General features: G+C 41.4%; 1 protein-coding gene across 6 annotated transcripts in view; it reads left to right on the forward strand.

Moving 5' to 3' along the window:
* ARPP21 (cAMP regulated phosphoprotein 21) overlaps positions 1-25,414 on the forward strand; it is a 140,119-nt gene that overhangs the window by 67,979 nt on the left and 46,726 nt on the right. For 2 of the 6 annotated variants that reach the window (XM_026843876.1, XM_026843877.1), the window contains 7 exons: positions 2,379-2,416; positions 4,456-4,515; positions 7,062-7,291; positions 16,273-16,503; positions 20,810-20,979; positions 22,548-22,652; positions 25,063-25,311. In XM_026843876.1, the coding sequence (XP_026699677.1) occupies positions 2,379-2,416; positions 4,456-4,515; positions 7,062-7,291; positions 16,273-16,503; positions 20,810-20,979; positions 22,548-22,652; positions 25,063-25,311 (1,083 nt within the window). Of the gene's footprint in view, positions 1-2,378; positions 2,417-4,455; positions 4,516-7,061; positions 7,295-16,272; positions 16,504-20,809; positions 20,980-22,547; positions 22,653-25,020; positions 25,312-25,414 lie in introns of all 6 variants that reach the window. The other 4 variants (XM_026843874.1, XM_026843875.1, XM_026843878.1 and 1 more) reach the window with 4 other exon arrangements.

Consider the following 25,414-nt stretch of genomic DNA (forward strand, 5'->3'; position numbering starts at 1 on the left):
ACAGAGCACCCTAATGGAAATCTTGCATGCAGAGGTCTCCAAGGAGGCAAATTTGTATAATCTTACATAACTTTTTTTCTTTTTGTAGATTTTTTTTTTTTGGTCAGTGTCTGAGTATACAAGATCCAGTTGTTTTAAGAATGTTTTTGACAGCAGCTATGCTGCATTCTTAAGCTTTCCTGGTACTTTAAATTGAGCATTATTGATGCTATAGATCAGGAAAGTAAGTCCTGACCTTGTAGTAGCTAAATTGCTATCTAGAGCTGCTTAGCCGTCTGATTTTTAACAGTAACAATAACATAATAAAAAAGTGCCTGTCTTCTCTGCCTCTCAGCCTCACACCTGTACTGAAAAACAGTTTCCAGGGATTGTGTGGCCCTGTGCCAGCGTCATCAGCCAGGAAGTCAAATGGACTTATTACAGACTCTGTCTTTAAGCCTATAATGCAGTTGATAGTGGTTCCCATAAAGACACTGAAAAGGGAGCAGACCTCTACTTGCCTGATAAAATATAAATCCCAGATATTTATTATTCTTTATGCCCCAGTGTTTTTAAAAACTTGGAAAAATAAAATCTAGAAAACATTTCAGACAGGTACCATGTCCCTTTGTTTTTGTAAATTTGTGGGGATGCAGGCCAGTACTCTGGTCTAAGCAAAGGTTTTTACTCTCTTGTTCTGAAAGAGCAGCTATAATGCTGCTTTGGAAATGTGATTGCAGTGAAGTCAACACTCAGATGCCTGTCACGAACCTCAAAGTGAAGACACAGCCCCACAGTTGAGGTTGTACAAGCCCACGGGGTGATTTCACCATACTCGTAGGTAGGTAGACTTTGCTGAAGTCTGCACAGCCACATTTGTTATTGAAACCTTGTGATTAAAGTACACAAGATGAGAGAAGAGGCAGTTGTATGAAGGATCCCAGTGGTTTTAGGTGGAACAGTTTGTGTCTCCTCTCAACCTGGGGTGAAACCCTAGGTCTGCTGTAGCTGGTGGGCATTTGGTCCCTGGCAATGGAGAACTTACTCCTGATGATATCCTGCTAAGAAGAGGCACACTTGTCAGTGATGCAGCCCAGAGCCTTGCATGTTTAGTAGGAGTGCAGGGTGAGAGCTTGCCAGGGAAGCCCACGGAGCTGTCAGACGTTCCCTGATGCAGAAGCTGGGTGGGTGAATTATAGCTTTAAGGAGAAACCACATTGCCTTCTCAGGGCTAAATTCTGTCCTTGTGTAAACTGTTGGGATGGCACTGGCTGCGGTGCCAAGGGAAAACTTTGCCCATACATCTGCTGGAGCACTGGCAATGAGCAGGAGTTGCTTCTGGTATCGGCCAGTGCTCTTTGAGTAGGTCATTAACTTATCCTGTTCAAAACAGAAACATCCCAAATCTGTGCATATCTCATACCATTAAAATCTGGCACAGCTAATGATGGCATTGCATTATTCTTTTAGCAGAATCCCATTGTTACAGAAGTAATGGGCATGATCTCTGGTGCCCTCCTCCCTTTGCCTGCCTTTTGTTTAAATTCAGTGCAAGTACTGACTATCCTTTCTTCTGTACCTCATGGAGATATAATCCAGTGACAGCTACGAGGCACTTCGTGTAGTGAACATGAAATAGGAGGGAAATGAAAAAAATCAAAGAGGGAGAATTATTCATGGGAAATTGAGCACAGCTTCATTTCTCTGCATAAAAAATTAAGTAATGCCAAAAGAATTATACACTTGCCCATAGGATTTATTTCTTCTGAGCCCTTCACCTTTCTCGGGATCTGAGCCCTCCAGCAGAGAACATTTTTGCAATAAACTATTATTGTTGTTAATATTATTATTAAGACGATTATCATAATTTTATATCTCAGTGCGGGTATGAGTGTTTTCTCTCCAGCTGTAAATTGTGAAATCACACAGTATTTCTAAGTACTGCAGTATCTTCTCTCCCTTTGAAGAACTTTGTCAATTCTGCATGCTTTCCTCCTGTTTGTCCTTCCTACTGGCAGCTCTGTGCTATTCTACAATCTTATTTTGAGGTGGTAGGACAGACCAGTGGAACTTTATATTATGTAGGAAAAACGTTCTTCCCCTTTGAATTGCCGGTATTTTGCACATACCACCTTCTTCTGATCTCAGGACTGAGAAGTTTCAGTTTGTTTTCAAACTGAGACCCCTCGTTGGCAATGTGTTGTAATGCATGGAACTTATTTTACTGGCCTGACCTTATTCTTGACCTTTTTTCCCTCTTGTCTTCTGCAAATGCAAATGATGCATGAATTGAAATCCCCTTAAGCCTGAACAGGGGAGATAATTCTAAAATCAAGGAAGGAAATGGAACAGCAGAGCATATCTAGAACGTCTGATACAATTCCTTTTTTATTTTTCAGTCAGTTTGCTCCCAGGAAAACCTTTTTGTGGAAAACAGGTAAAAAATAGCTTTTTTTTTTTTTTTTTTTTGTGTGTTAAACTTAGCTGTTTCTCTTATTATTTTGTCTATCTATAGTTCTATAGTTGTTTATCCTAATGTGAAGACTGTTGAGCAAATTTGTAATCCGTATTATCTGCAGTGTTTCTGTGCTTTAAGAGGGGCTAAAGGAGGTTGCCTTGCGGTGTTGTATCTGAGCAGATAAGGCGTTACTGCTGCTTTCTCAGGACTTTACATTTCATTAAAAAGCAGATTGTGGGAGGGAGGGGGAGCTCACCTAAGGTTTCATTTCAGATGACCAATTTGTCTCTGGAGTGCCTTTAGAATTTAACTTATTGATTTTTTTAAAAAGCACTCTAGCAGGGACTGGATGATGGTATTTATGAAACACCACTATTGTGTTTCTGTTGGTTTACCTGCTCTCTCGTGGGGCTGAGCGGCAGCACTGGCTTCACTTGTTGCTTGTGAAGACTCACAAGTCCCCCAGACCAGACCTGCTTTACTGCTGCATTGTAGTAATGAAAAGGTGATACCTGAGCCAGCTGTTACTTTACATTGCTGTGTAATAGTTCTTATGGATGTTCTTTTTATTATAATAAATCCACTTAAAGCAAAGGGAAGAAGGAACTCTGTTTAAGATCTACAAAATATGAAGTGGTAGCTCCACAGCAGCCATAAATTATGTACCCTTATGGCAGACAAGGATTTTAAATAAAACATTGGGAATTTCATTGTGTTTGAGCAGTGCTAGCCCAAGTCTGTCCTGTGCAGGTTTTAAAACTGTTTATCATCCCCTTGGAGAAGGGGAGGTTATCTTTCACACTATTTCTATCTCTGTCCATACTTCTATCTGTCAGATGCATTTATGGGTAAGGCTGTTCCCGTAGAAAGTGATTCCACAGCAATGGTACAAACCAGCTTTTCCAATGGACAGTCCTCTAAATGAAATGAGGGAATGCCCTCAGGAGGTAATGGCTACTGTCATCGAACCATCTCATGTTTGGAGAGCCAAGGATATTTCCTCTGCTGCTTCTTCTGTATCATGACTATGGAGACATGTTTTATCAAAATAAATCAAAAATTCAGTAGAGGAACCCCAAAAGCAAAAGGCAGATGCTCCCAAAAACCTACTTTTCCCTCTCTGGAGGGATGGGATAGTAAATGTGACATAGTTGTTCCCTCAGGCACTGCGCTGCTGAGGGTAGGGTGGGGACCTTTATGGTATAAACCACAAGCGTCATAGCCAGGTCTCCACTGATTTATGCACTTAATGCCACATCTGCGTGCAAGAGAATGTGGCCAGTTCTGGTGTTTGCACATGGTTCGCTTTGCTCGAACCCATGAGCTGGCTGACCAGCTTTCCTGGTATGAGGATGCATACCCAAGTGGAGACCAGGGAAAGGACATGTTGGAAATTGGGCTTCTATTGCTGCCTGCACTGTTGTTGTCAGGAGGGGGACTTTCAGCTGCGTTCCTCAGAACACTGCTTTTCCTTGCTGCATGCCTTACAGCCTTCGATCAGGTGAAGCACTTAAACTCATGCTTGGCTCCGTGCACATAAGCAGTCTTGCTGACTTGCTGTGTTGAAAGTTAGGTATATGTTTAAGTGCTTTGCCTTTTCTTTTTCATCAGAGAACCTGAGAATTTCTCTGAGCCGCAGAGATTTCCAAGCAACTTATCAAGTGCTTAAAATTATATATGCAGCATTTTGCTGGCTTGCATTTTTATGTTCTTATTGGGTGATATTTTTATGAATTTTCTTTTGGATGTAGATATATGGTTCCTTGGCTTCTGAGAATTACCTTGCTCGGTAACAGGAAATGTTAAATGGACCTCAGCCTCCCAGGCTGATATTTCTTATGTTCGGTTGACTGTGCACAATTATGGGAGAGGGAGGGAGGGCAATTTTAGCTTTGTTTTTTTAAACTATGAATCTAGCAAAGTTGCAAAATGTTGCTACAAATTAAATATAGCTTTGCAGATCAGATAAATTTGAATTACCATGTCTGTTACCATTAATCTTTCTTTTCATTTTTCAGTAGGCTGTTGGAAGACAGTAGTATATGCAATGATACCCATAAGAAAAGACAGCTGTTTAGGTTTGTATGACTTTATTTAATATTCATTTCCCAGTAACACTCACTTGTGATTCTATCTGTGTCTTCACCAAGGGAGACCTTGGTGGGTGTGTGTATGTCATTTTCCTGGTTGGAAAGGAGCATGGAGAACAGAGTTCTTGCCCTGCTCATCCCACACTCTCTGAATGAGGAGGTCACAGTGGGACCCTTTCCTTCAGTTTTACAGATTATCGGCTCAGGAACATTATGAGATTTTCAGCTGCTCAAAATGCCACAATTTGGGGGTGACTGTGACTGGTGGAAGTTCATTTTGCTCTAATATATACGACAGGCACGTTTTGCAGACTGGTGCCCAGACTGACCTTTTTTCCTTTTGTTGGTTTATTAAAAGCTGAAGTAAAAGTACAATGAGGTGAAACTGATTGAAGTTCCCTTATATAAAGCAGCAATGTTTTGAAACTTTTCTCCTTGAACTTTGTCTTCTAAACTCCAATTCCTTCTGCCCAGTGAACATTCAGATGTATCCTGTATCTCAGATCATGTCCCAAGCCACAGAGAATCAGTAGAAATCAGTCCATATTTCATTGAGAACTTTTATCAGTTGACACATTGGATCAGTTGAAGACCCAACCTGGTGGCGACAGTGGTCCTCTGAGAGGCTTAGAAAGACTCTCTTCCCACATCGTGAGCGCCCATGGGTTCAGTTCAAATCAACCAGGGTTGATCATTACAAGCTTCTTAAGTTAGTAAGCTGCCACAACTCTTAAGCAGAGTGGGCAGAAGTAATGGGTGCTTTCAGAAGCAGTAAGGTACGTGGATAGCTAGGCAGAAGTAGGGTGATCATTAGCTGTCTGTAAGGATTGGGGTTTGTATATGTAGCAGCAATAGTTTGTGACACTTCAAACCTATATCATCTGTATTATAGAATTTTTCCCTATGAGGAGAAAAGGATGCAGGATTCGATGTGTGGTTGCTGACTCTGCATGTCAGCACAACAGCCATGGAGATGGTGAGTCTGCACCAGATAAGGAGCAGGGCTGGAGCATCTGGAGCTGTGTCCCGTGGCCACGGAGAGCAGGCAGAGAAACTTTTCTCCATGCTTTGGGTTAGCCTTGATCATCTGAGAGTCTTGGATTGGGCATGCAGTAGTAAGGAGGCATTTTACACACAGACACTCTTAATATCTGTTTGGGGAATAAAAAGGAATTTTTTGTAAGTCAAACCCACAGATAATGGATACAAAAGCACTGTATTTCTTTCCTTCTTTTCCACTAGAATACGAGAATTTTAATTTCTAAGCACAAGAATGCATGCATCTATAAATAATATACTTTGGGGTTTTTTTCTTTCCAATTAAATCTTGAGGACAATTGCTTTCAAAAATATTTTTCCTTTTTTTATGTTGTTTCTTCTGTGCTGTTTCTCTTCATGCTTTCCTGCTGTCTGGGTCTAGCAAAGGTCAACAGGTTAATACTGCTGATCACATCTGTGAGAGGCTCTGATCACAGGCAAGGAAGGCACCAACCTGATCCCGTCTTTGAGATGCTGCTCCTTCACATCCTGAGTGACACAGCTTGGCAGGTTCTTCAAATAAAAAGCAGAAAAGCAGGAGCCATGTTCACAAGGAGAAAAAAAAAAAAAAAAAAGAAAGATAGATACTGTCCCATCCTTTTGATTTGTAGAAACAGCTTTGAGACTGCAAGGTATTATATTGTAAAGTAAGACAGAGGGGTGAAAAATGTCTTCTAAAAGCTTTCCAAAAAACACTGTTATTAGCATCAGTTGGGATAACAGTTGTGATGCACTAAGCTGTGGTAGACATGCTGGTTTGTCATTTTAGTTGCACATTATAAGCGGTTTGCCTTAAATAAGCCAAATTTTCCTCCAAATTCTGCTCACAGTTTACTATGGTGTTACAGTATAGCAGATGCTCTGCAGCTGTTCAAGGACAGTCTCAACCTAGAGATATTTTGCAATTACTGTATGCAGGGTGGGGGGGAAAGCACCCAAGTGGGGGGTCTCTAAGTGGAGCATTAGCACTGAAGAGTTTGGGGTTACACTGGGAGGACACGTGTTTAGGGAAAGATTCTGGATAACTTTACAGAGCAGATGATGAGTGGTGACAAGGTGCAGTAGAAATAAGGAGGATGGATATGAAGACAAGGTAGAGGGCAAGTGAAGTTAGTGAGTAAAGCATTACAGGTGATGGACAGCAAAGGGAGAAGTAGCAAAGGATTGGCTGAGGGAAGAGATCGATATAAAAAGGCAACAACGATGCTACATAAGTGCTGCATAATATTGGTACATCAACTTTGTCCGGTGAAGTGCTCTTAGGATATATGTGAAAGGGGAGCAGTGGTAAGTGCTGTGAATGTAAAAGGGTATAGCAGTGTTTACTTGCTGCAGGCAGATGAGTATGGAGGTCAAATCCCCTGTTTCAGGCATGCTTTCATAAATGCAAAGTGTTTCATTTTCCTTTATTAGGCTTGCTGCAGGGTACCCAAAGATAGACCCTGCCCTGACATGGTTTTGTTTGTGTTTAAATCTTTGTTTCCTGATGTCCATAGGGGTAACAGAGACAGCATGGGGAAGGCATCTGGCAGTCGACAGAGCAGTACAGAGAATGAATTGAAATGGACAGACCACCAGAGGCCGTGGAGCAGCACAGACTCGGACAGCTCAAATCGAAATTTGAAGCCAGCCATAACTAAGACAGCCAGTTTTGGTGGGATAACTGTCTTGACAAGAGGAGATAGCTCGTCAAGTAACAGAAGTACCGGCAAACTGTCTAAAACAGGTAGCTAGTACTGTATTGGGTTCACAGTACTTCTTGATGTGTGGTGATAAATGGCTGTGCTGGTACATGCCTGAGCATGGTATATCACAGAACGGTTTGGGTTGGAAGGGACCTTCAGGGATTATCTAGTCCAACCCTATGGTTCACTAGATGGTGAAGTACATGAACAGCTGTATTTCCTGTGCATAGCAGATTCATATGTCCATCTGTGTACGCTAGTGTCTGGGTACCTGGTATTGAGTTTTTTGGAATCAAGAAGAAAGCGTGATGCCTGAGATTACAAATCATAGGTGAGGTGGGCTCTTCCTGGAGCAGAGTGTGTGCACGACCTATTTGGGCACTGTCTGCAGTGTACCCTGAAAAGCTGGTACTCCTTTCAGACAAAACACAGATTTTATATTTTTATTAAAATTACTCTTATTGAATGGTGAAGAATTAAATGTCATACATCTGATGAGAAATCCAAGAACATTTTGTGTCGTTGCTAAATGCAGACACGAACCTGGTGGGAATTCTGCATTTATTTGCATTAACTTCATGGGTACATTAACATATGAGTGAGTCACAGGGCCTGGATCTAAGTAATTTCAAACCATGCCATTAAGCTACTTTATTATATTTTTGTGTAAAAGTGCATGATAAATAATAAGCCCATCAGATGATTCCATCACTTTGGTTCATTTGATAAATATAGTACAGGACAAGTGGTAATCAATACTTAGCACTTAGTGCTTTTTCAGCTTGAGAGTGTTTTGTGGATGGTACTTAATTTAAACTCAGTTTATCAAACCTGCATTGGTCAGATTTCAATCCTATTCCTAAAATTGTACAGTAGCCTTTGCTGTAATTAAGGATGCTGGGGAATGGAATTTTCAGAATAAATCGAGAAAACATTTGACTCTCTAACTACGTTCTAGGCCTCTGGATCTTGAAGAATCGTAGAATCATTTAAGTTGGAAAAGACCTTTAAAGATTATTGAGTCCAACCATTAACCTGACACTGCCGATTCCACCACTAAACCATGTCACTAAGCACCACATCTAAACATCTTTTAAATATCTCCAGGGATGGTGACTCTACCACTTCCCTGGACAGCCTGCTCCAGTGCTTGTCAACCCTTTTGCTGAAGAAACTTTGTCTGCTATCCAAACTATACCTTCCCTGGCGCAGCTTGAGACTGATACCCATCTTGCTACAAGCTTTCAGGTAGTTGAAGAAAGGAGTAAGGTCTCCCCTCAGCCGCCTTCTTTCCAGGTTAAAAAACTCTTCTGGTTCCCTCAGCTGTTCCTTGCAGGACTTGTTCTCTAGACCCTTCACCAGCTTCATTGCTCTTCTGGACATGATCCAGCACCTCAGTGTCTTTCTTGTAGTGAGGGGCCCAAAACTGAACACAGTATTCAAGGTCTGGGCCCACCAGTGCTGAGTGCAGAGGAACAATCACTGCCCTAGTCCTGCTGGCCACACTATTTCCAATACAAGCCAGGACGCTATTGGCCGCCTTGGCCACCTGGGCACATTGGGTCATATTCAGCTGGCTGTCAACCAGCACTCCCAGAGCCTTTTCTGCTGGTCAGTTTTCCAGTCACTCTGCCCCAAGCCTGAAGCGTTGTGACCCAAGTGCGGGACCTGGCACTTGTTGTTGTTGAACCTCATACAATTGGCCTCGTCCCATCTCTCCAGCCTGTCCAGGTCTCTCTGCAGAGCCTCCCTACCCTCGAGCAGATCAACACTCCCACCCAACTTGGTGTTGTCTGCAAAAGTACTTAGGGTGCACTCGATCCCCTAATCTAGATCATTGATACAAATATTAAACCAAACTGGCTCCAGTACGGAGTCCTGGGCAACACAGCTTGTGACCAGCACCAACTGGATTTAACTCCATTCACCACAATTATTTGGGCCCAGCCATCCATCTCCATCCAGTTTTTTATGCAGTGAAGGGTACACCTGTCCAAGCCATGAGCAGCCAATTTCTCCAGGAGAATGCTGTGAAAAATGGTGTCAAAGGCTTTACTAAAGGCCAGGTAAATAACATCCACATCCACTAAGCAGGTCACATTGTCACAGAAGGAGATCAGGTTAGTCAAGCAGGACCTGCCTTTCATAAACCCATGCTGACTGGGCCTGGTTGCCTGTACATGCTGCATGATGGCACTCAAGATGATCTGCTCCATGACCTTCCCTGACACCAAGATCAGACTGACAGGCCTGTAGCTCTCCAGCTCTGCCTTCTGACCCTTCTTGTAGATGGGCATCACATTAGCTACCCTCCAACCAACTGGGACCCAATGATAAATGATTGAAAGTGGCTTTGTGAGCCCTTCCGCCAGCTCCTTCAGTACCCTTGGATGGATCCTGTCCGAGCCCATAGACTTCTGTGTGTTTTAAGTGATGTAGCAGGTTGCTAACCTTTGGATTACGGAGTCTTCATTCTGCTCCCTGTCCCTGTCTTTCTTCTCAGGGGGCTGGTACCCAGAGACCAACTGGTCTTACTATTAAGACTGAGGCAAAGAAGGCATTAAGCACCTCAGCCTTTTCCTCATCCTTCGTCACTGTTTCCTCCTGCATCCCACAATGGATGGAGATTCTCCTTAGACCTCCTTTTGTTGCTAATGCATTTTTAGAAACATTTTTTTGTTGTCTTTTATGTCAGTAGCTGGATTAAGTTCTAGTTGGGCTTTGGCACTTCTAATTTTCTCTCTGGATAACCTCATGACATCTCTTTAGTCCTCCTGAATTGTCTGCCCCTTCTTCCAAAGTTTATTAACTCCCTTTTTTTTCCTGAGTTCCAGATAAAGCTTTCTGTTCAGCCAGGCTGGCTGCCTTTGTTGTTGGCTCATCTTTTGGCACATGGAAACAGCCTGCTCCTGCTCCTTTAAGATTTCCTTCCTGAAAAATGTCCAGCCTTCCTGGACTCTTTTGCCCCTCAGGACTGCCTCCCAAGGGACTCTGTCAACCAGACTCCTGAACAGGCCAAAGTCTGCCCTCTGGAAATGCAAGGTGGCAATTCTGCTAACCTCCCTCCTTCTCCAAGAATCAAAACCTCCCATTTTGTGATTACGGTGCCCAAGATGACCTGCAGCTATCACATCACCCACAAGTCATTCTCTGTTCACGAACAACAGGTCCAGAGGGGTGCCTTCCCTAGTTGGGTCCCTCACAGCTGTGTCAGGAGGTTATCTTCCACACACTGCAGGTACCTCCTACACTGTTTCCTCTCTGCAGACATCTGGTAAGTTGAAGTCCCCCATGAGAACAAGGGCCAGTGATTGAGAGGCTTCTCCCAGCTGCTTACAGAACATTTCATCTGCCTCTTCATCCTGGGTGGGTGGTCCATAACAGACTCTCACCATGATATCTACCTTTTGGCCTTCCCCCTGATTCTTACCCATAAACCCTCAACCCTATTGTTACCATTATCAAGCTCTAGACAGCGAAAACACTCCCTAACATGCAGGGCTACCCCACCCCCTCTCCTTCCTTGCCCGTCCCTTCTGAAGAGTTTACAGCCATCCATTGCAGCACTCCCCTTGTGTGAGTCATCCCACCATGTTTCTGTGATACTACATCATAGTTTTCTAGTTGCATCATGGTTTCCAGCTCCTGTTTGTGGCCCATGCTGTGTGTATTGGTGTAGATACTCTTCAGTTGGGCTATTGATCCCACCACCATTTTTGGAGGAGAAGCCCTAATTCCTGCATGACCATTCTCAGCCAGTTCCATGGTTTCTAACACATCTATAACCCCCGTGTCTGCTGCTGTGTGGATCTGCATCCCCTACGTCCTTTGAGATAGCAGACCAAAGGACCTCATTAGCACACCATCCCTCAAACATGGGTGTGCCGCCCCCAGGCTTATCTCTAGTGAGCCTCGTTTTATCCCTTTCCCCCTTCAAATCTAGTTAAAGCTCTTTCAGCGAGCCCAGCTAACTCGCATGCAAAGATCCTTTTCCCCCTTTGAGAAAGGTGTACCCAGTGTGTTGCCAGCAGGCCTGGTGTCATGTAGACTGACCCATGATGAAAAAATCAAAATTCTGCTGATAGCACCGGGCTTGGAGCCAGGTATTGATCTGCTGGCTCTTCCTATTTCTTCCCGCATCATTCCCTGCAAATGGAAGGGTAGAGAACAGTATTTGTGCTCCTGATCCCTTCACCAGTCATCCCAAGGCCCTGAAGTGTCTCTTGATTGCCATCAGACTTCTTGTGGCAACTTCATCTCTGCCTGCCTGAAAAATCAATAATGGATAGTAATCTGAGGGCTGTACTAGGGTAGGAAGTTTTGTCTTCACATCTTTAACCCAGGCTCTAAGGAAGCATCAGACTCCCTTAAGAAGCGGGTCAAGTCTGTATAGTGTTCCCTTCAGAAGGGAGTCTCCTGTGACAATGACCTGTCTTTTCTTCTTTATGGGAGGAGTTTTGGTACAGGGCATAGGCCAACTTGACCTCACCAAGACCGTCCAAGCTAGAGGAACCATCGTCCTCATCATTACTTGGTTCCACTTGAAGATCCTTGTACCCATTACGCAGGGGCAGCCGGGAAGGTGGGGCAGTCACAGAGGAGGCGCCTGCTGGGCTGGACAGGAGCTTGTTGCCATTTCCCCCTGTCCCTTAAGCTGCTGTGTTCAGCCAAGCGAAGAGAGGACTGGGAATCCTCGTATCACGCGCCCTGTCTGCCTGTGGAGCCTGTCCCGTTGCTCCTGGCCCTGCCCGGGTCTTGTCAGCCGCTGTTGTGCAGGCTCCTGGTGGCTCTCTCGGCTCCCCCGAGGTTCCTTATTTTCCCCCAGCTCTGCACATTCGTTACATTTCACAGCTGTTAAGGAACCTGACTGGTTGGAAAGCTCCTCTTTCAAACACTGCAGGTCACAAATCTGCTGGAAGCTTTTGGAAATTCCTCCCTCTTCTTCTTAATGCTTCTATTTTGTGTTTTGAGACCCTAGACAAATACTGGGTTTATTATCTTCAGATTCTTAGAATATCTCAAGTTGGAAGGGACCCACAAGGATTCCTTGCTAAGATAATTTTTTCCTTCAGTTTTACTCTATCCTTATGTATATGAAATCCTATGGAATTAAGACATGAATGACTTTGAAAATTGGTGGAGTATAGTTGTTTATCTCTGGCTTGTTCCTAAGCATGAGCATATACAACATAGCAAAACCAGTGTGTATGTAGTTTAGAAACTACACCCTCCTGTATTTTTTTTTTTTGTGTAAAGGCTGAATAGGCTATGCAGTGGGGCCTGAAGTATTTACCTCCAGATTTCTTTGCCTCCCATGAATCTATCCATTGCATCAGAACTCCATTTGATATACATGAATTGGGGAGGAGGCACAGGTTCCTGGTATACTTTTTTCATGTCATTTATTTTCAGTAGAGTGAAGGTAAATGGGTTTCTCTGCAGCATTGTATTGCAGAAGTGCAGAGCATTTAAAATGGTGTTAGGGAAATCCAGTTTGGAGGATTGAGACACCTAAGTGCAAAATAGTAGTACTTTCAAGTAACCATTTTAGTGTTAAAAACAAGCATATTAAAGGGTGCGCTCAGAAAATGTGTTAAAGGAGCATGCCAATACTTGTAAATGCATCTGCACTCCGTATGCACCAAAGCCAAAATTGCTTTCAAATGAAAGCCATTATAATACATTTTTAAAACATCATTGATATTAAAATTCCATGTTCTTTGCAGAGCAATTACATATTATAAGTGCTTTGACCTTTTTTAAGCAAAGTGTTTAAATGTAAAAGCTAGTTGAGGCACAGAACGAGTAAAAAAGAAACAAAATAAAAGAAAGGGGTGGGGAAAAAGAGCAAAGCTGTATGTCAAAACAAACTTACACCTTCAAAGCCAGGACACTAAGTCAAACTGTCAGTCAGCCTGAGGAAAGTCACAGGAAATAATATCATAATCGCTATTTCTATCCTTCTCTCTAAAATGTTATTGAATGTCATTAAAGCAGAAAAGAATGACTGTTCAAAAAATAATGGAAAAATACGTCTTGATAAAGTGTTCTCCCTTCACCAAAAAATGCTGAGTGCATTCATACAGCTGTCAGAGCCCCCACGTGCTTTTTGCATATGTTTTCTAAGGTATATTAGGTGCCAAGCAACACTTCATTGTGTATGTTTTGCATTAGATCTTCATTACTCTCTACTGCAGTCATAGGCAGTGCTGGGTGGTCCGTAACTCAGTACGCATTTAAAGCTTGATCGTGGTTTTATTTGGGGGACTTAGTTTATTTTCTATTGTCTTTACTACAGTGATTGAAATGGGATTGCAGAGGTATAGCTACAAAATTTTAGTCACACTGTCCTGGCAGTGTGGCAGAGCCTGGTAGGCACCAATTCTGATCCAGTTCTCCTCTGCAGAAAGTACTAGTCTCAGAATACTTAAAAAATATATTAATGGAAAGTGATGAAAATATGAAGGTTATTATTATGTCAGCTGTGAAGAAAAAAAAAAAAAAAAAAAGAGGTTAGATTGTGTAATGGGGGCAAAAATCTCATTTAGTCAAAGTTCCTTTCAGAAGTCTTTATCAAGACATCTCTTAATATGAATCTGAATAAAGTCAGATAGTTCTTTTTTTTTTTTTTTTTCATTTGCTACAGTACTGAATTCATTATGTGGTGGTTTCTTATTCCAGATTTAGACACTGTGAAAACAGCTAATCAGAGCTACAAAGACAAGTTTAATTGGTGTTAATTTCCAAACATTAGTGTTGGAATTTACTTGGCTTAATATATCTAAACTTAAAATGATAGTAAATACGTTGTAGTGATGGACAAAAATTAAAATAGATTACTCTTATACAGGATAAATGGGGACAAAATTGGTTAAGTAGTAATTTATGGGGTTTTTTTAAAAAAATATTCTGAAATTTACTTACATGGTTTTGTGCTTTGTGTTCTTTCAAAATCAGCAACTTGATGTACTGACATAGGAGAGTAAATCTCAAATCTTTGAAATGGCTGCCTTAAAAGCTGTCACCTTGGCCAATGTGTGGCGATAGCTCCAGAGGTTTTTCCACTGCTTCTGCCTACCATTTGATGAGTACATCTGACTTCATTGCAGTCCTTTGGCTTTTAACAATCAGAAGCTGGTAAAGATCAATCTGTGATTCTGCCATAAAAACAGCTCAAATGGAGAAAAGAGAAAAACAATCGAATGTCAGAGCTGCAATCTTCTTTTACACTAACGGCATTTCTTCAGGATAGCACAAAAAAGAGAGAAGTCTTGAACTCAGGCTTGATACTACTTACACACTTAAAAATAATGGGAGGTTTATGAAAACTCATCACCACTCCTGCATCTCCAGGTTGCTTTCTAACCCATTGAATTCAATAGGTGATGGAAAAGTGCAGAAAGTAAAGCAAGAACTCAAAGAAGCAACATGAAGAGCATGTAGAAGGGCCAGGGAAATGCAGAATATGACCTGGTAACTGCTGTAGAAGGACAATTAAACTCCGATGGTTGCATTTACATTGTCGAGGTAGATGCCAAATGCTGCTTGCGACTTGATGAGGATGACCTGCAGGAATATCTCTTCAACTTGTAGAAACACTGAAATCTGAAATGATCTAATAAATAAAGCTATCCGTGCAGGAATAACTTTCTAAACTTCCAAACTCAGTCTACAAGGAGGGGAAAAAACGTAGCGACTAATAGAACTTTGAAGTGTATTTATAGAAATTAAACATTTCTTATGAAATCTCTATTACTTTCTTGATTAGATACTGGAGAAGTGGATTTAGGGTCCTGCTAATGGCAAATAGTGCACAGCTGGTAAAGAGGACTGTCTCTGTCACATATGAATGGCAGTTTGAAGAAGATGGATAAGTGTGTTTTATGCAGCAATCCACAGTAATCTGCAGAAAGACCCCCTGTTAAGTAACAGGATGCTGGTGTGATTTCTTCAGAAAAAAACTGTTTTGCTCTAATTATTAGGAAATAAATGATTTCCAATATGGATTTGACTGAAAATTAATCGGAGGCTGTAAGCGGTCTACTACAGGGTTTTCCTGTAGTATCCCAAATAAAGGGATGCAATTTGCCCTCTAAGAAAGAAATTTCCTAAACCGTAATTCTGAGTTCTCTCTTTTCTTTTAGTCTGTACCTGCAGAAAGGCACTAAAGAGTTTAGTAATTAATGTACGATGCGTAGACAGTGCATAGAAGTAAAATAAAGTGAGTTGCAATTAAAAGATACTTTACTTTTGGGAGAAAGCATCCATACGGACATTTGCTTTCCTACGTCCTGTGTATTTGCCTTAACATCCTGCTTTAAGGAAGATGTTAATCTGAGCCTTACACTTTCAGAGATTACTGTCATTTTTATGTGAAGCAAATTAAAATCTATTCAAGTAAAATCTCTGAAGTTTGGAAATTATATTTGGTTTTTAAAATAATGCTTGTCCCCGTCCTTCTGGGCACTGATGTGTTTTAGGACATTTGATTTATCTTGATTGATCAATTTTAATAGACTAGGTGCTGAAAAAACAAAGTGACAAAAATCTTAGGTAGCATCTTAGGTAGCTTTAAGTTAATACACATATGTCACAGCTACCTTGTGACTTGACTGACAACTCAGTTGCTGGTTGTTTGTTTTTTTTTCTTACAGAAAATGTTTGGTGCTTTTTTTGTGTGTGTTTTTCTTTTTCATTTACAAACCCTGTGTTTAGTTTTTATACCTTATGAGCCAATACTTTGATATTATAAACACGTGCTGGGCGTTTTCTGTTCTGTTTGATAAAGCTCTTTACTGAACAGGTGGAAGCAGATGCTACAAGAGGAAAGCAGTCTTCTGAATTGTAGAAATACCACTGGATACCAAGCTCAGTAGGGAGTGAAAACCCCACTCCTACCAGCTGGACATGGACTAGTGCTTGCCTTTTCGGTCTGTGCAGTCTGTCCTTGCATACGTGCTGTGTCTGATGGGAACTGGGGTCCCTTGTAACCCTACCCCCTGTGGTTGTGTCTCTCCATTAGGCTCAGAGTCTTCCAGCAGCGCTGGCTCCTCAGGATCACTGTCACGACTACATCAGCCTCTCCAAAGTGCATCTCTTGTCTCCGGGGTGACAGCCAGCAATTCAGGCAGCGTGTCCTACCCTGAGAATGGGATGAGTGGCCAGGTGGCCCCCAGCAACACCAGCTATATCATTCTTCCACTTGAAGCTGCAGGGATACCGCCTGGCAGTATCCTTCTCAACCCTCACACAGGTCAGTGCGATGCTCTCCTGCCTGGTACTACCCTTCAGTGTTTCTGATGTCATCTGGGGAATTGCCAGATTTCTTGTTTCTAGAGATATTTTCCTTGAGGCACTTTATGAGGAAGCAAGTAGCAAACACACAGAGAAATTATATTTGGCAGGTTATTTTTTCCAATCCGCAGGCAAAGCTGGGTTGACTTTCTGAGGCTGTTGTGACATAGCTGGTGGAGAGTGATACAAAACATAGTCATGTGGTCCCAAACAGAATATTCATCTTCTAAAGTCCTGGCACTCCTTGGCTGTGAATCCTCTGAGATCCCATTAGCTTCAGTAAGGACAGATACTCTTCCGTGTCAAGCATGCTGAGATACGGTGCAACCGAAATACAGTGTCAAAGTCTTAGACATTGTGCTTAACAGCGGAATTTCAAAAGGCTTAAAGGCTGCGTTTGAATTAACACTTCAGCGTTAATTTTGTTGTGTGAGCTATATGATTAGGAATTGTATTTAAATCAGAAGAGAAAGTTGTAATCCCTTCAATTCCTGATAGTTAGCAGCGCACAAATGGGGCACATGCAGTCACCCAAGCACTGTGGACACAACAGAAACCACTCAGTTTGAACCTGAGTGCTTGCTGGAAGTTTAAGGCAATTTTGTTACCCCCTTGATCCAGCTGAAGTCCAGATCATGGTACACTATTACTCCCCACATATTGTACTGACAGCATAAAAAAGGTTCAGGGAGGTTGAGAGTGTGATGCTTCTTCAGTGACTTGGACTACTTAAATGACCATGACTACCTGTGCTGTTAACCTTAGCTGAGTTATGCTGGGTTTAAAATAAAAAAGCCTACAGTGAAATGTATTTTCCATTATAGTGGGAGCTGAGAGTTGAACTCCAAGTTATTTTTTCATAGTCCTTAATAGAGAAGTCAGGAGTTTTTACTGGGGGAATTTTGTTTATAACCAGTGTTTTATCTATATTACACCCCTGTGTTCTAGTATTTTGGTGTAAATGCATAAAGCTTATTTGTAAGTCCACTACTAAAACAATTTTTTTCTGGTGTCATGATTCAGGCAAGAAAAACTGAAAGTTGCAGCATTTAAGAAAAACACAGCCTTGATGAACTACTAAATTAAGCTTTCCACAGATATTCAGAGATAGGAGTATCTGGGGCTGATCAGATCAGTATCAGGATATATAATCAGAGTTCTTGTTTGTTTAGATTCAAATGTGATAAGTTCTTTCCAGAGAGGTGACTTAGTATCTTGCACTTTTCTAAAGACTTTATTATTTATGTGTACTTTTTTTCAAGCTATTACATTATTGACATGAGAGCCTAATAATGTCAGCATAAATGGGGATTTTGGACATTTCTTAAAAGCTCAATTAGGGGAGAGGACATCATGGGAGGTGGGCATATGACAAAACCCGTCCTTATTAATTTACAATTTTCTTTTTTTCTGGTAGTTGGCGGTTCTGTCTGTAACACTGGAACTTCTTGGTTAATACAGAAGGTGGCATTTTGTGGCTATGCTGTGCTCACTCCTGGCCACGGCAAGTGTGGTGGCAGGAACTCATCACACTTGCAAGTCAGAAGAGGTGTTTAAGAGGAACATGTGCTACCTCTGTTTTGTCAATTTAGCAATTTGCAGCAGCTAGCTCATATTTTATCCTGGTACCTAGGGAGTCGTCTTCAGCTATAGGTGTAATGCCTTTCAATAGTGTCACCAGACCAGTGCACCTCATCTTCCCTTCTAGCATGCCTCATTGTTTGCAGAGGCATCATCGAGAGCTTCGTGTGTGTTAGTATGTTTAATATTCAGGAAGCAAGGTTTTTTTGTGTATATAGCATTTTGTGTTTCTTTCAAACCCCATTATTTTATTTTTGTAACTCCCTTGTAAACACATACATAATAAAGAGAACAGAGGGAGCAGATTCTTTTAAAGACTGAAATTCTTGCCTCATATATAGCTTCACACCGGTACTTGTGCTGGAAGTCAGGCTATGCTGCAGCATCTACTGTGTTTTTAACATGCAGCAAAATACATGCTGCAGATTTGCCACTCTTTGGACTCAGAATCTTTGCATCTTATTAGGTAACATTACAAAGGAAGCTCCGTAGGGAGGAGACTTAGATTGCTGGATGCTGTGATTGACTATCAAAGTGATGGATGCTGTCAGAAACATAGATGAAGCGAAGACAGTTTAAAGAAAAGGAAAAAGGATCTTTGTTTCCTGTAATGAATAGATTTTCTTTCCCTATGTAACACCATTCTTTAGCTCTTTCTTCTCCTCTTGCAGAGTGGCTACTTTCAATCTTTTTCTCTTTTGATCGTAACACTGTGTCCTTTAATGATCTTTGCTTCCTTTCACACTACATAGTCACTGACTGTGCAAGCCTCTAATGGCATTTACAGATGCTGTCAGTATCTCCCTGCTCTGATTATACCTCTCAGCTCCTTCTCAGGTGTTGGCAATCCACACTTTCTTTTCCATATCTGCAACTTCCTTTGTTTCCTCTTCTCTATTTTACCCTTCTACTTCCCCGGATAGAGAAGCTTCTTACTTGCTTTGGAAAAGGACCGTTTATGTGCCTATGCTGTTTTATTCTCTGTTTCACCTGCTTCGCCAGCCTGTTTTACCCTTTAAAGGATTCCTCTTGACATGTTCTCTGACTTAACCCCTTTGACAATTTGAGAGCATTTACTTTTCATTGTTACTCCTTTAAATGACATCGCAATCTTTGCCCTTCTATCAGGGCCACAGTTTATAACTTACGAATGTCTTCCCTGTTACCATCTGATCTCTCCTTTTCATTTCTTATTTCAAGATTTCTTCATGAAAGGTCTTTTTTTTTTTTTTTTTTCATCTTTAAAAGCATTGCTGGACCTGTTCTCATTCAGTTCCATCATCCTTCACTAAGCCATGGGAAACACTCTTTATGGCTTCCCGTGAGCTTCTGGTGCAGGCTTTGGGAGCCTGTTACCCCACTCACTCAGTCTGACTTCTGCAGTCTCCTAAGGTACTTGTGGAGCCTGAGACTCCCAACTCTAGGGAGTCCATGCCACTGTCGTCCAGTGTGTTCACAGCAAGAAGCAGGAAATCAGCTAGTGGACAGAACTGTCCTATGTTTCTCTTCCACTCACCCTAATCGTGACCTTTCTCACTGCAAATGTGACATGACCGGTATAATATGGTGACTGCATCCAGAAAGTCTTGATGTTTTAGAGAGAGAAGGCAAGGTTTCTTTAGTTCCTCATACATTTCAAACCATGATTAATAAGATGGAAGAACTGAAAGGCTGAGGAGTAGATAGAACATGTAGAGATTCTTGGGGTATACCGATCAGAATTTCATTATTTCACTCTTGATCTCACAGTCACCGAACTCCTCCAGATCTCCCCTTTTATCTCAGATATTCACACTTTAGCTACCAGCTTTAAATGTTATCACTTCATTGCTATAATTTCTTTTTTTTTTTTTCTCATGGAAACGTGTAATTCCTTTGGTTTATGAATTTATGATGGAAGTAAAAAATACAACAGAGGTCATGGAAAACATTTTCCCTGCAAATAAATATCTTTTTTACTTTTTTTTTTTTTTTTTTTTTTTTTTTTTTTTTTTTTTTTTAAATATTGCTTTTGCAAGGTTGCTATCCCCAGCTGAAATATCTAAAGCAAAGAGTTCAGCAACTTAATAGAAATTTGGACAGATTTTGTGCTGTATATAAGAGGTTTTCAAAGACTTTTTAAGTGTTTCTTCCTTGATAATTTCTTGTGCTGCCTCCTCTAATTACACAGGGCACAGCTCTCAAAAGTACAATACTGTGTTATTAGAACGTGCAAATAAATCAGTAACAAGGGTGGGGTTGGTTTTTTCCTTTCCCCACAAACTTCAGCATGTCAGGAGTAGTTGTGTACATTTAGCTGCTATTGTGTGGCAATAAAATGTACATGAATATTATTTATCTCCAGTGTTTGCTCCAGAGTTCAATTTTAGTATTCATCGATTCATTGTTGAATGACTTGAAGAAACCATAGCATCTGAATCATCTTATAGCCATGGTAACCTTCCACCCATTCGTTGAAAAGTCATACTGCCAAAACAAATATGTGCTGCCTGCCTTGCCTGAAAAAAAAAAAAGACAAAAAAGATGGCTGATACTGTAATGAGGCATTGAGAATGATGAGCACTTTACTATTGTAGCAGGTCAGCTAAAGTGCAATCAGTTAAAGTAAGGTTGTATGATTTCATACAGAAAACAGTAAGTACATTCTTAAAAGTGTTCGTCAAAGGCAGGGTGTTTTGTTTCAGGTCAACCGTTTGTAAATCCTGATGGGACACCGGCAATATACAATCCTCCCAGTGGCCAGCAGACGATGAGGAGCCAGATGGTGGGACAGTCTCAGCAGCAGCCTTCATCCCAGCAGCCTCAGCAGGTTCAACAGGCACAGCAGCAAATGGCAAGTCACCTTGTCACACAGGTAGGTATGGTGACCATTGGAAAAAGGGAAGAAGCTCTCAGGGATGCAAAGGACAACCTAAAGGGTAGGAGGGAAGGATGCAGCTAGATGAAATAACAGAATATTCTTTTCTTTCAAAACAAATGGGGCCCATGATCTGTATTTTTAACGGGGATGAAACAGATGGAGAGGGAAGATACCTTTTTCAATTCCATCTAAAGGATGGTTTCATTTTGAAAAGCACTGTTACATGAGCTGGTGTATGTCTACATAAATTGATTTTGCAAAAATCATCCATAAGTGAAAGCTGAAGCATTCATTCTCTAACTTGTGCAGTGTGCAGTTCTCTCCAAAGAGCTGGGGACCTTTCCCTGTCCCTTTCGACAGCAATGGGGTTAAATCAAAGAGTCAGGTACAACACAGGGCTCTGGGCTCTACAAACTCTTCTATCAGGCCTGGTCCATGTGTAGCTCGCTCTCTGAGCACCCCTACCCCCAGATCATGTGTCTTCTGCCTGCACCCCATTTTGTGGCCATGACCCTGCTCTGACCTAGAAGCTCCAGAGCTACAGCAGGAGAGGGGAAGAGCATCGTAGTTTGGGCACAGTGCCACGGTATGTTGGCTTTCTGACCCCCGGGCTGGCCATGGCACGTGGGTGATCATGGGCAGCAGGGTTTGGGTCTGGTTCAAACTTAATTTTGTGGATTGTGTGCCTGCTTTCCCAGAGCAGAGCAGGCAGAGGGAACTACCCAAGCAAGAATCTTACATCCTGCTTACTCCCAGAGTAGCCAAGATGTACTGTGGTTCTTGTGTGGCTTTATAATTTGGCACACTTTCATCCCAGGTTACCCTGAAATATAATGTTTAAATTCAGCAAAGTTGCTTTGATTTTACTAGGTTTGGACTTACGTTTTTGGGGTACTTATTTCTTGATTTGGTCTTAGCAGTTTCAGAAGATGGAGGCAGTACTAAACCTGTGTAAACTCAAGTTAAATGAGAGATTGAAATGAAAGGAATAGTAAAGCTATTCCAAGGTAATGGTGCTGTAGAATATTGTTCTTTCGCTTAGATAAACATCTGCGCCAAGCTGATGGGCCTGTCTGTTAATTCACAGCCTGTTCTTTGTCAATTTTTTTTAGCTATTGTGTTCTGCCAAAGCAACTTTACAATCATTATTCCTTTGCCTATGACACTTGGAGTTAAATAGTCATTATCAGCAAAATTCATATACACACTTATACTGTGCTGCTCTTTCATTTTATCTCTGTAAATTAAATGTAGAATCATAATTTGGCTTTGCCTCACATCAGTAATAAGAAGGTGTAGCTGTGACTTTATTTAATCTAACATCCATCAAATATATGAAAAAAGGCAGAAAAATCTGTAATATTGTTTGATATAATGCTAAAATGAAGACTAAAATTGCAGTACCTGACCTCTTGTACTTGGGCTGGCGATGAGTCACCTGCATTTTCAGAGCTCTGTTTGAGACCTTTGTTCTCAGTAACAGAGGTGGTGGTGGTGGTTGTTGTTGTTATCTCTCTCTAAGTAGGTTGTATTTATTGTCTTGCACTGTGTTTATTTTGCAGCCTGTTCAGGCAATGCAGCCATCTTCTCAGTCAGTCCAATATCCAGCAGTTTCTTATCCTCCCCAGCATCTCCTGCCAGTCTCTCCAACGCAGCAGTTTTCTGTGGTACTAAAGATATTTTTTTTCCTTTAAGTTGAAGTTGGGTGTGTGAGCATGAGTATGCCTGAGAGCCTCTGGGGAGCATTGTGAGGGGTGTCCCACATGAGAGCCCCATCTGCCTTAACACTGTTGGTACTGACAAGCATTTTGTAAGAGTGTTCCCACTGATTCTGGTTATCTAACCTGGAGGATGATGTTAGGAGCAAGGCTCTCTACCTGATTAGCAGAGCTACCAGAAAAATTTTTTGTTGTGCCTGTGATAGGAGCTTGTGTCTCCCCACCTTGTGTTAAGGGAGCTTAAACTGCTTAACTTGAGCATTTGAGATTTGGGTTATCCCCCTTTCATGTCCTCAAAGACTGGAGAAGAGACCTTTAGAAATCATTATTTTATATTATTTTATCAGTATACTAAATCCACTGCCTGATTTCACCCCCTGATGATACCAGAGCACTTGGAAAACAAAGTAGTGGTGAACCAGCTGCAGAAGGTGTGGTACGCTATGCATCATGACAAAGCACCAGTGGACAGGTATAATAAAAATAAATAAGAGTGCTCTTCTGGAGTCTGAATCTGACTTGGTGCTTACAGGACTAAGATTATACTGTTGTAAAATGAAGCTGACATTTTAAGAGGCACTACAAGATTTTTTTCTGTTATTTTTCTCTTTTGCTCTGGTAATCTTGTTTACGACTGATTTTTTTTTCCTAAGGTAGAGATGTCATGTAGTTATAGTAAGAGATGGAAACAAAGCTGAATGAATCCTTGCAGCTAAAATAAAGTTGTTAATGCCTAGTAGATGAGAAGTACCATTTAAAGGACAATAAAAAATGTTCCACATTGAACAGAAGTTGCACGTCTCAGTGCTAATTCTCTTGAAGAAAGTGTCTTGCAGGCATCTCATGTTGTTCTAGTGACAGTCATAGGAAGGCTGTTATTTTTTGTGGCTAATTTAATAGTGAAACATCACCTGAATTAATGTCTTCAATGTATATTACATTATACACATAATGTATAAATTACATGGTTTTGAAGCTCTTGGTCTGTATTGTACAAATCCAAACTTTCCAGACTCTGTGAAGTTTCTCATAGAATCTGTTTGCAGCTATTCACCATCTGGGTAACGAAGATCCTAGCTTTTTAAAGAAACAACTTCAGACAACTTATGTGCCTGAATATGGATGTAGGATGATGGTAAAGTTAATAGCATTACTTCCCTACACCACCTGAAGGTCTGCCAGGAGTGTTTAAAATGTTGGCTGATGGTATCTGCTCTCAGAGTGGGAGGGTGAGTCTCTGTGCAGTCTCTGGCAGTTTTTTTTTTTTTTTTTTTTTTTTTTTTTCTATTTTGAAGTTTCCTGCCAATAAATATATTGTACAGGATGGTTTTGGAGGATGAACGCCACAGGGATGCAAACAAAATCAAAGAAGCTTCTTTTAAAAAAAGCATTTTTATAGTGAAAATCATTCCCTGTCCTTGAGGGGGGTTAAGGGGGGACTGTAATCTGAAGGGATTGCAACAGTGAAGTTTTAGCACACTGTGAAGTTTTAGGCTGGATGTATTGCCATATAGAGTATGTTTTAATTTTGAGTATTTTAAAGTCTTGTGATATGGGCACAAATGAAGATGCATAGAACCACATTTGTAAATCTTCAACCTTCACAGAATAAGCTTGAGAGAGTTGATTATTATGGATCTTTGCAAGACTGAACAGATACTGTCTAGAATCCTTGTATCATTACCAGCATGTAATGAGACTTAGGTCCATTGACTTTATTTGGTACGTTCATCCTACCATAGATTTTTTTTTTTCCCCTCCAGTCAAATAAAGTACTTGTTTCTTTCCAACACTGAATAAAAACCCCTTGAAATAGCAACTGAAGGCTTAGCTTTTTTTTTTTACCTTCTCTGTTTACAACCCTGGATTTTCAAAACAGTCCAAAAAGCAAAAGGTCTGCACCTGAATCCTACTGAATTCCTCATGGGATCATTTTGAAACACAGGTGATGTTTGGCTGAGGAATTCTGTGTTTGGGGGAAGAGGTATTCATGGAACATTATTTTCATAACATTATTTTCATGCCCTTTATATTTAAAATGTATTCTTTTGAACACTGTAAAGCCTACTTGCCATTTTTGGAATAAAAAGGGTGGTCAGGGTAAGAGCCAAAATAATTGGCTTTTGTGCCAAGTGATGCCATTCACATTGCAGTCTGGAAGTCTTTGTCAAAGCATTGGTAGTGGTTTTCATTTTAATTGCCTCCATTTTTGTAGATATCCATGCAAAATTTGGCACCATTATTTGAACTGATTCCTGTCCCCCTCCGCGCTCTGTTTGAACCTATCTTGTTTTGCTGATTTACATGTCTACTGCAGACATCATGTCCACATCGTTTTCTACTGCCTTTTGCCCTGCAGCGAGATGACATGACAACACAGTTTAACCAGATGAGCTTAAGTCGTCAATCATCAGGAGACAACCCCGAATCGCCTTCTGGACCTGTGTACCCCTCGCCTATCTTGCAGCAGCCTTCCCCAAGTCAGCAGCTTCCCCCAAGTCAGCAGCTTCCCCCAGGAGGCTTCACAGGTTCAGGTCCACCAGTGTCCCAGCAAGTGCTGCAGCCGCCACCCCAGGGCTTTGTTCAACAACCACCGCCACCTGCTCAGGTAGGCAAAGCCTTTGCTGCCGCTTTGGCATGGCGCTCACTATAACATCAGAAAGAGAATATATAAAAAATTATCCAGAGTCTAGATTTATTCCCCCCCCCCC

This window comes from Athene cunicularia (assembly GCF_003259725.1).
Source record: "Athene cunicularia isolate RWA chromosome 2 unlocalized genomic scaffold, athCun1 chr2_part2, whole genome shotgun sequence".
Classification (NCBI taxonomy): domain Eukaryota; kingdom Metazoa; phylum Chordata; class Aves; order Strigiformes; family Strigidae; genus Athene; species Athene cunicularia.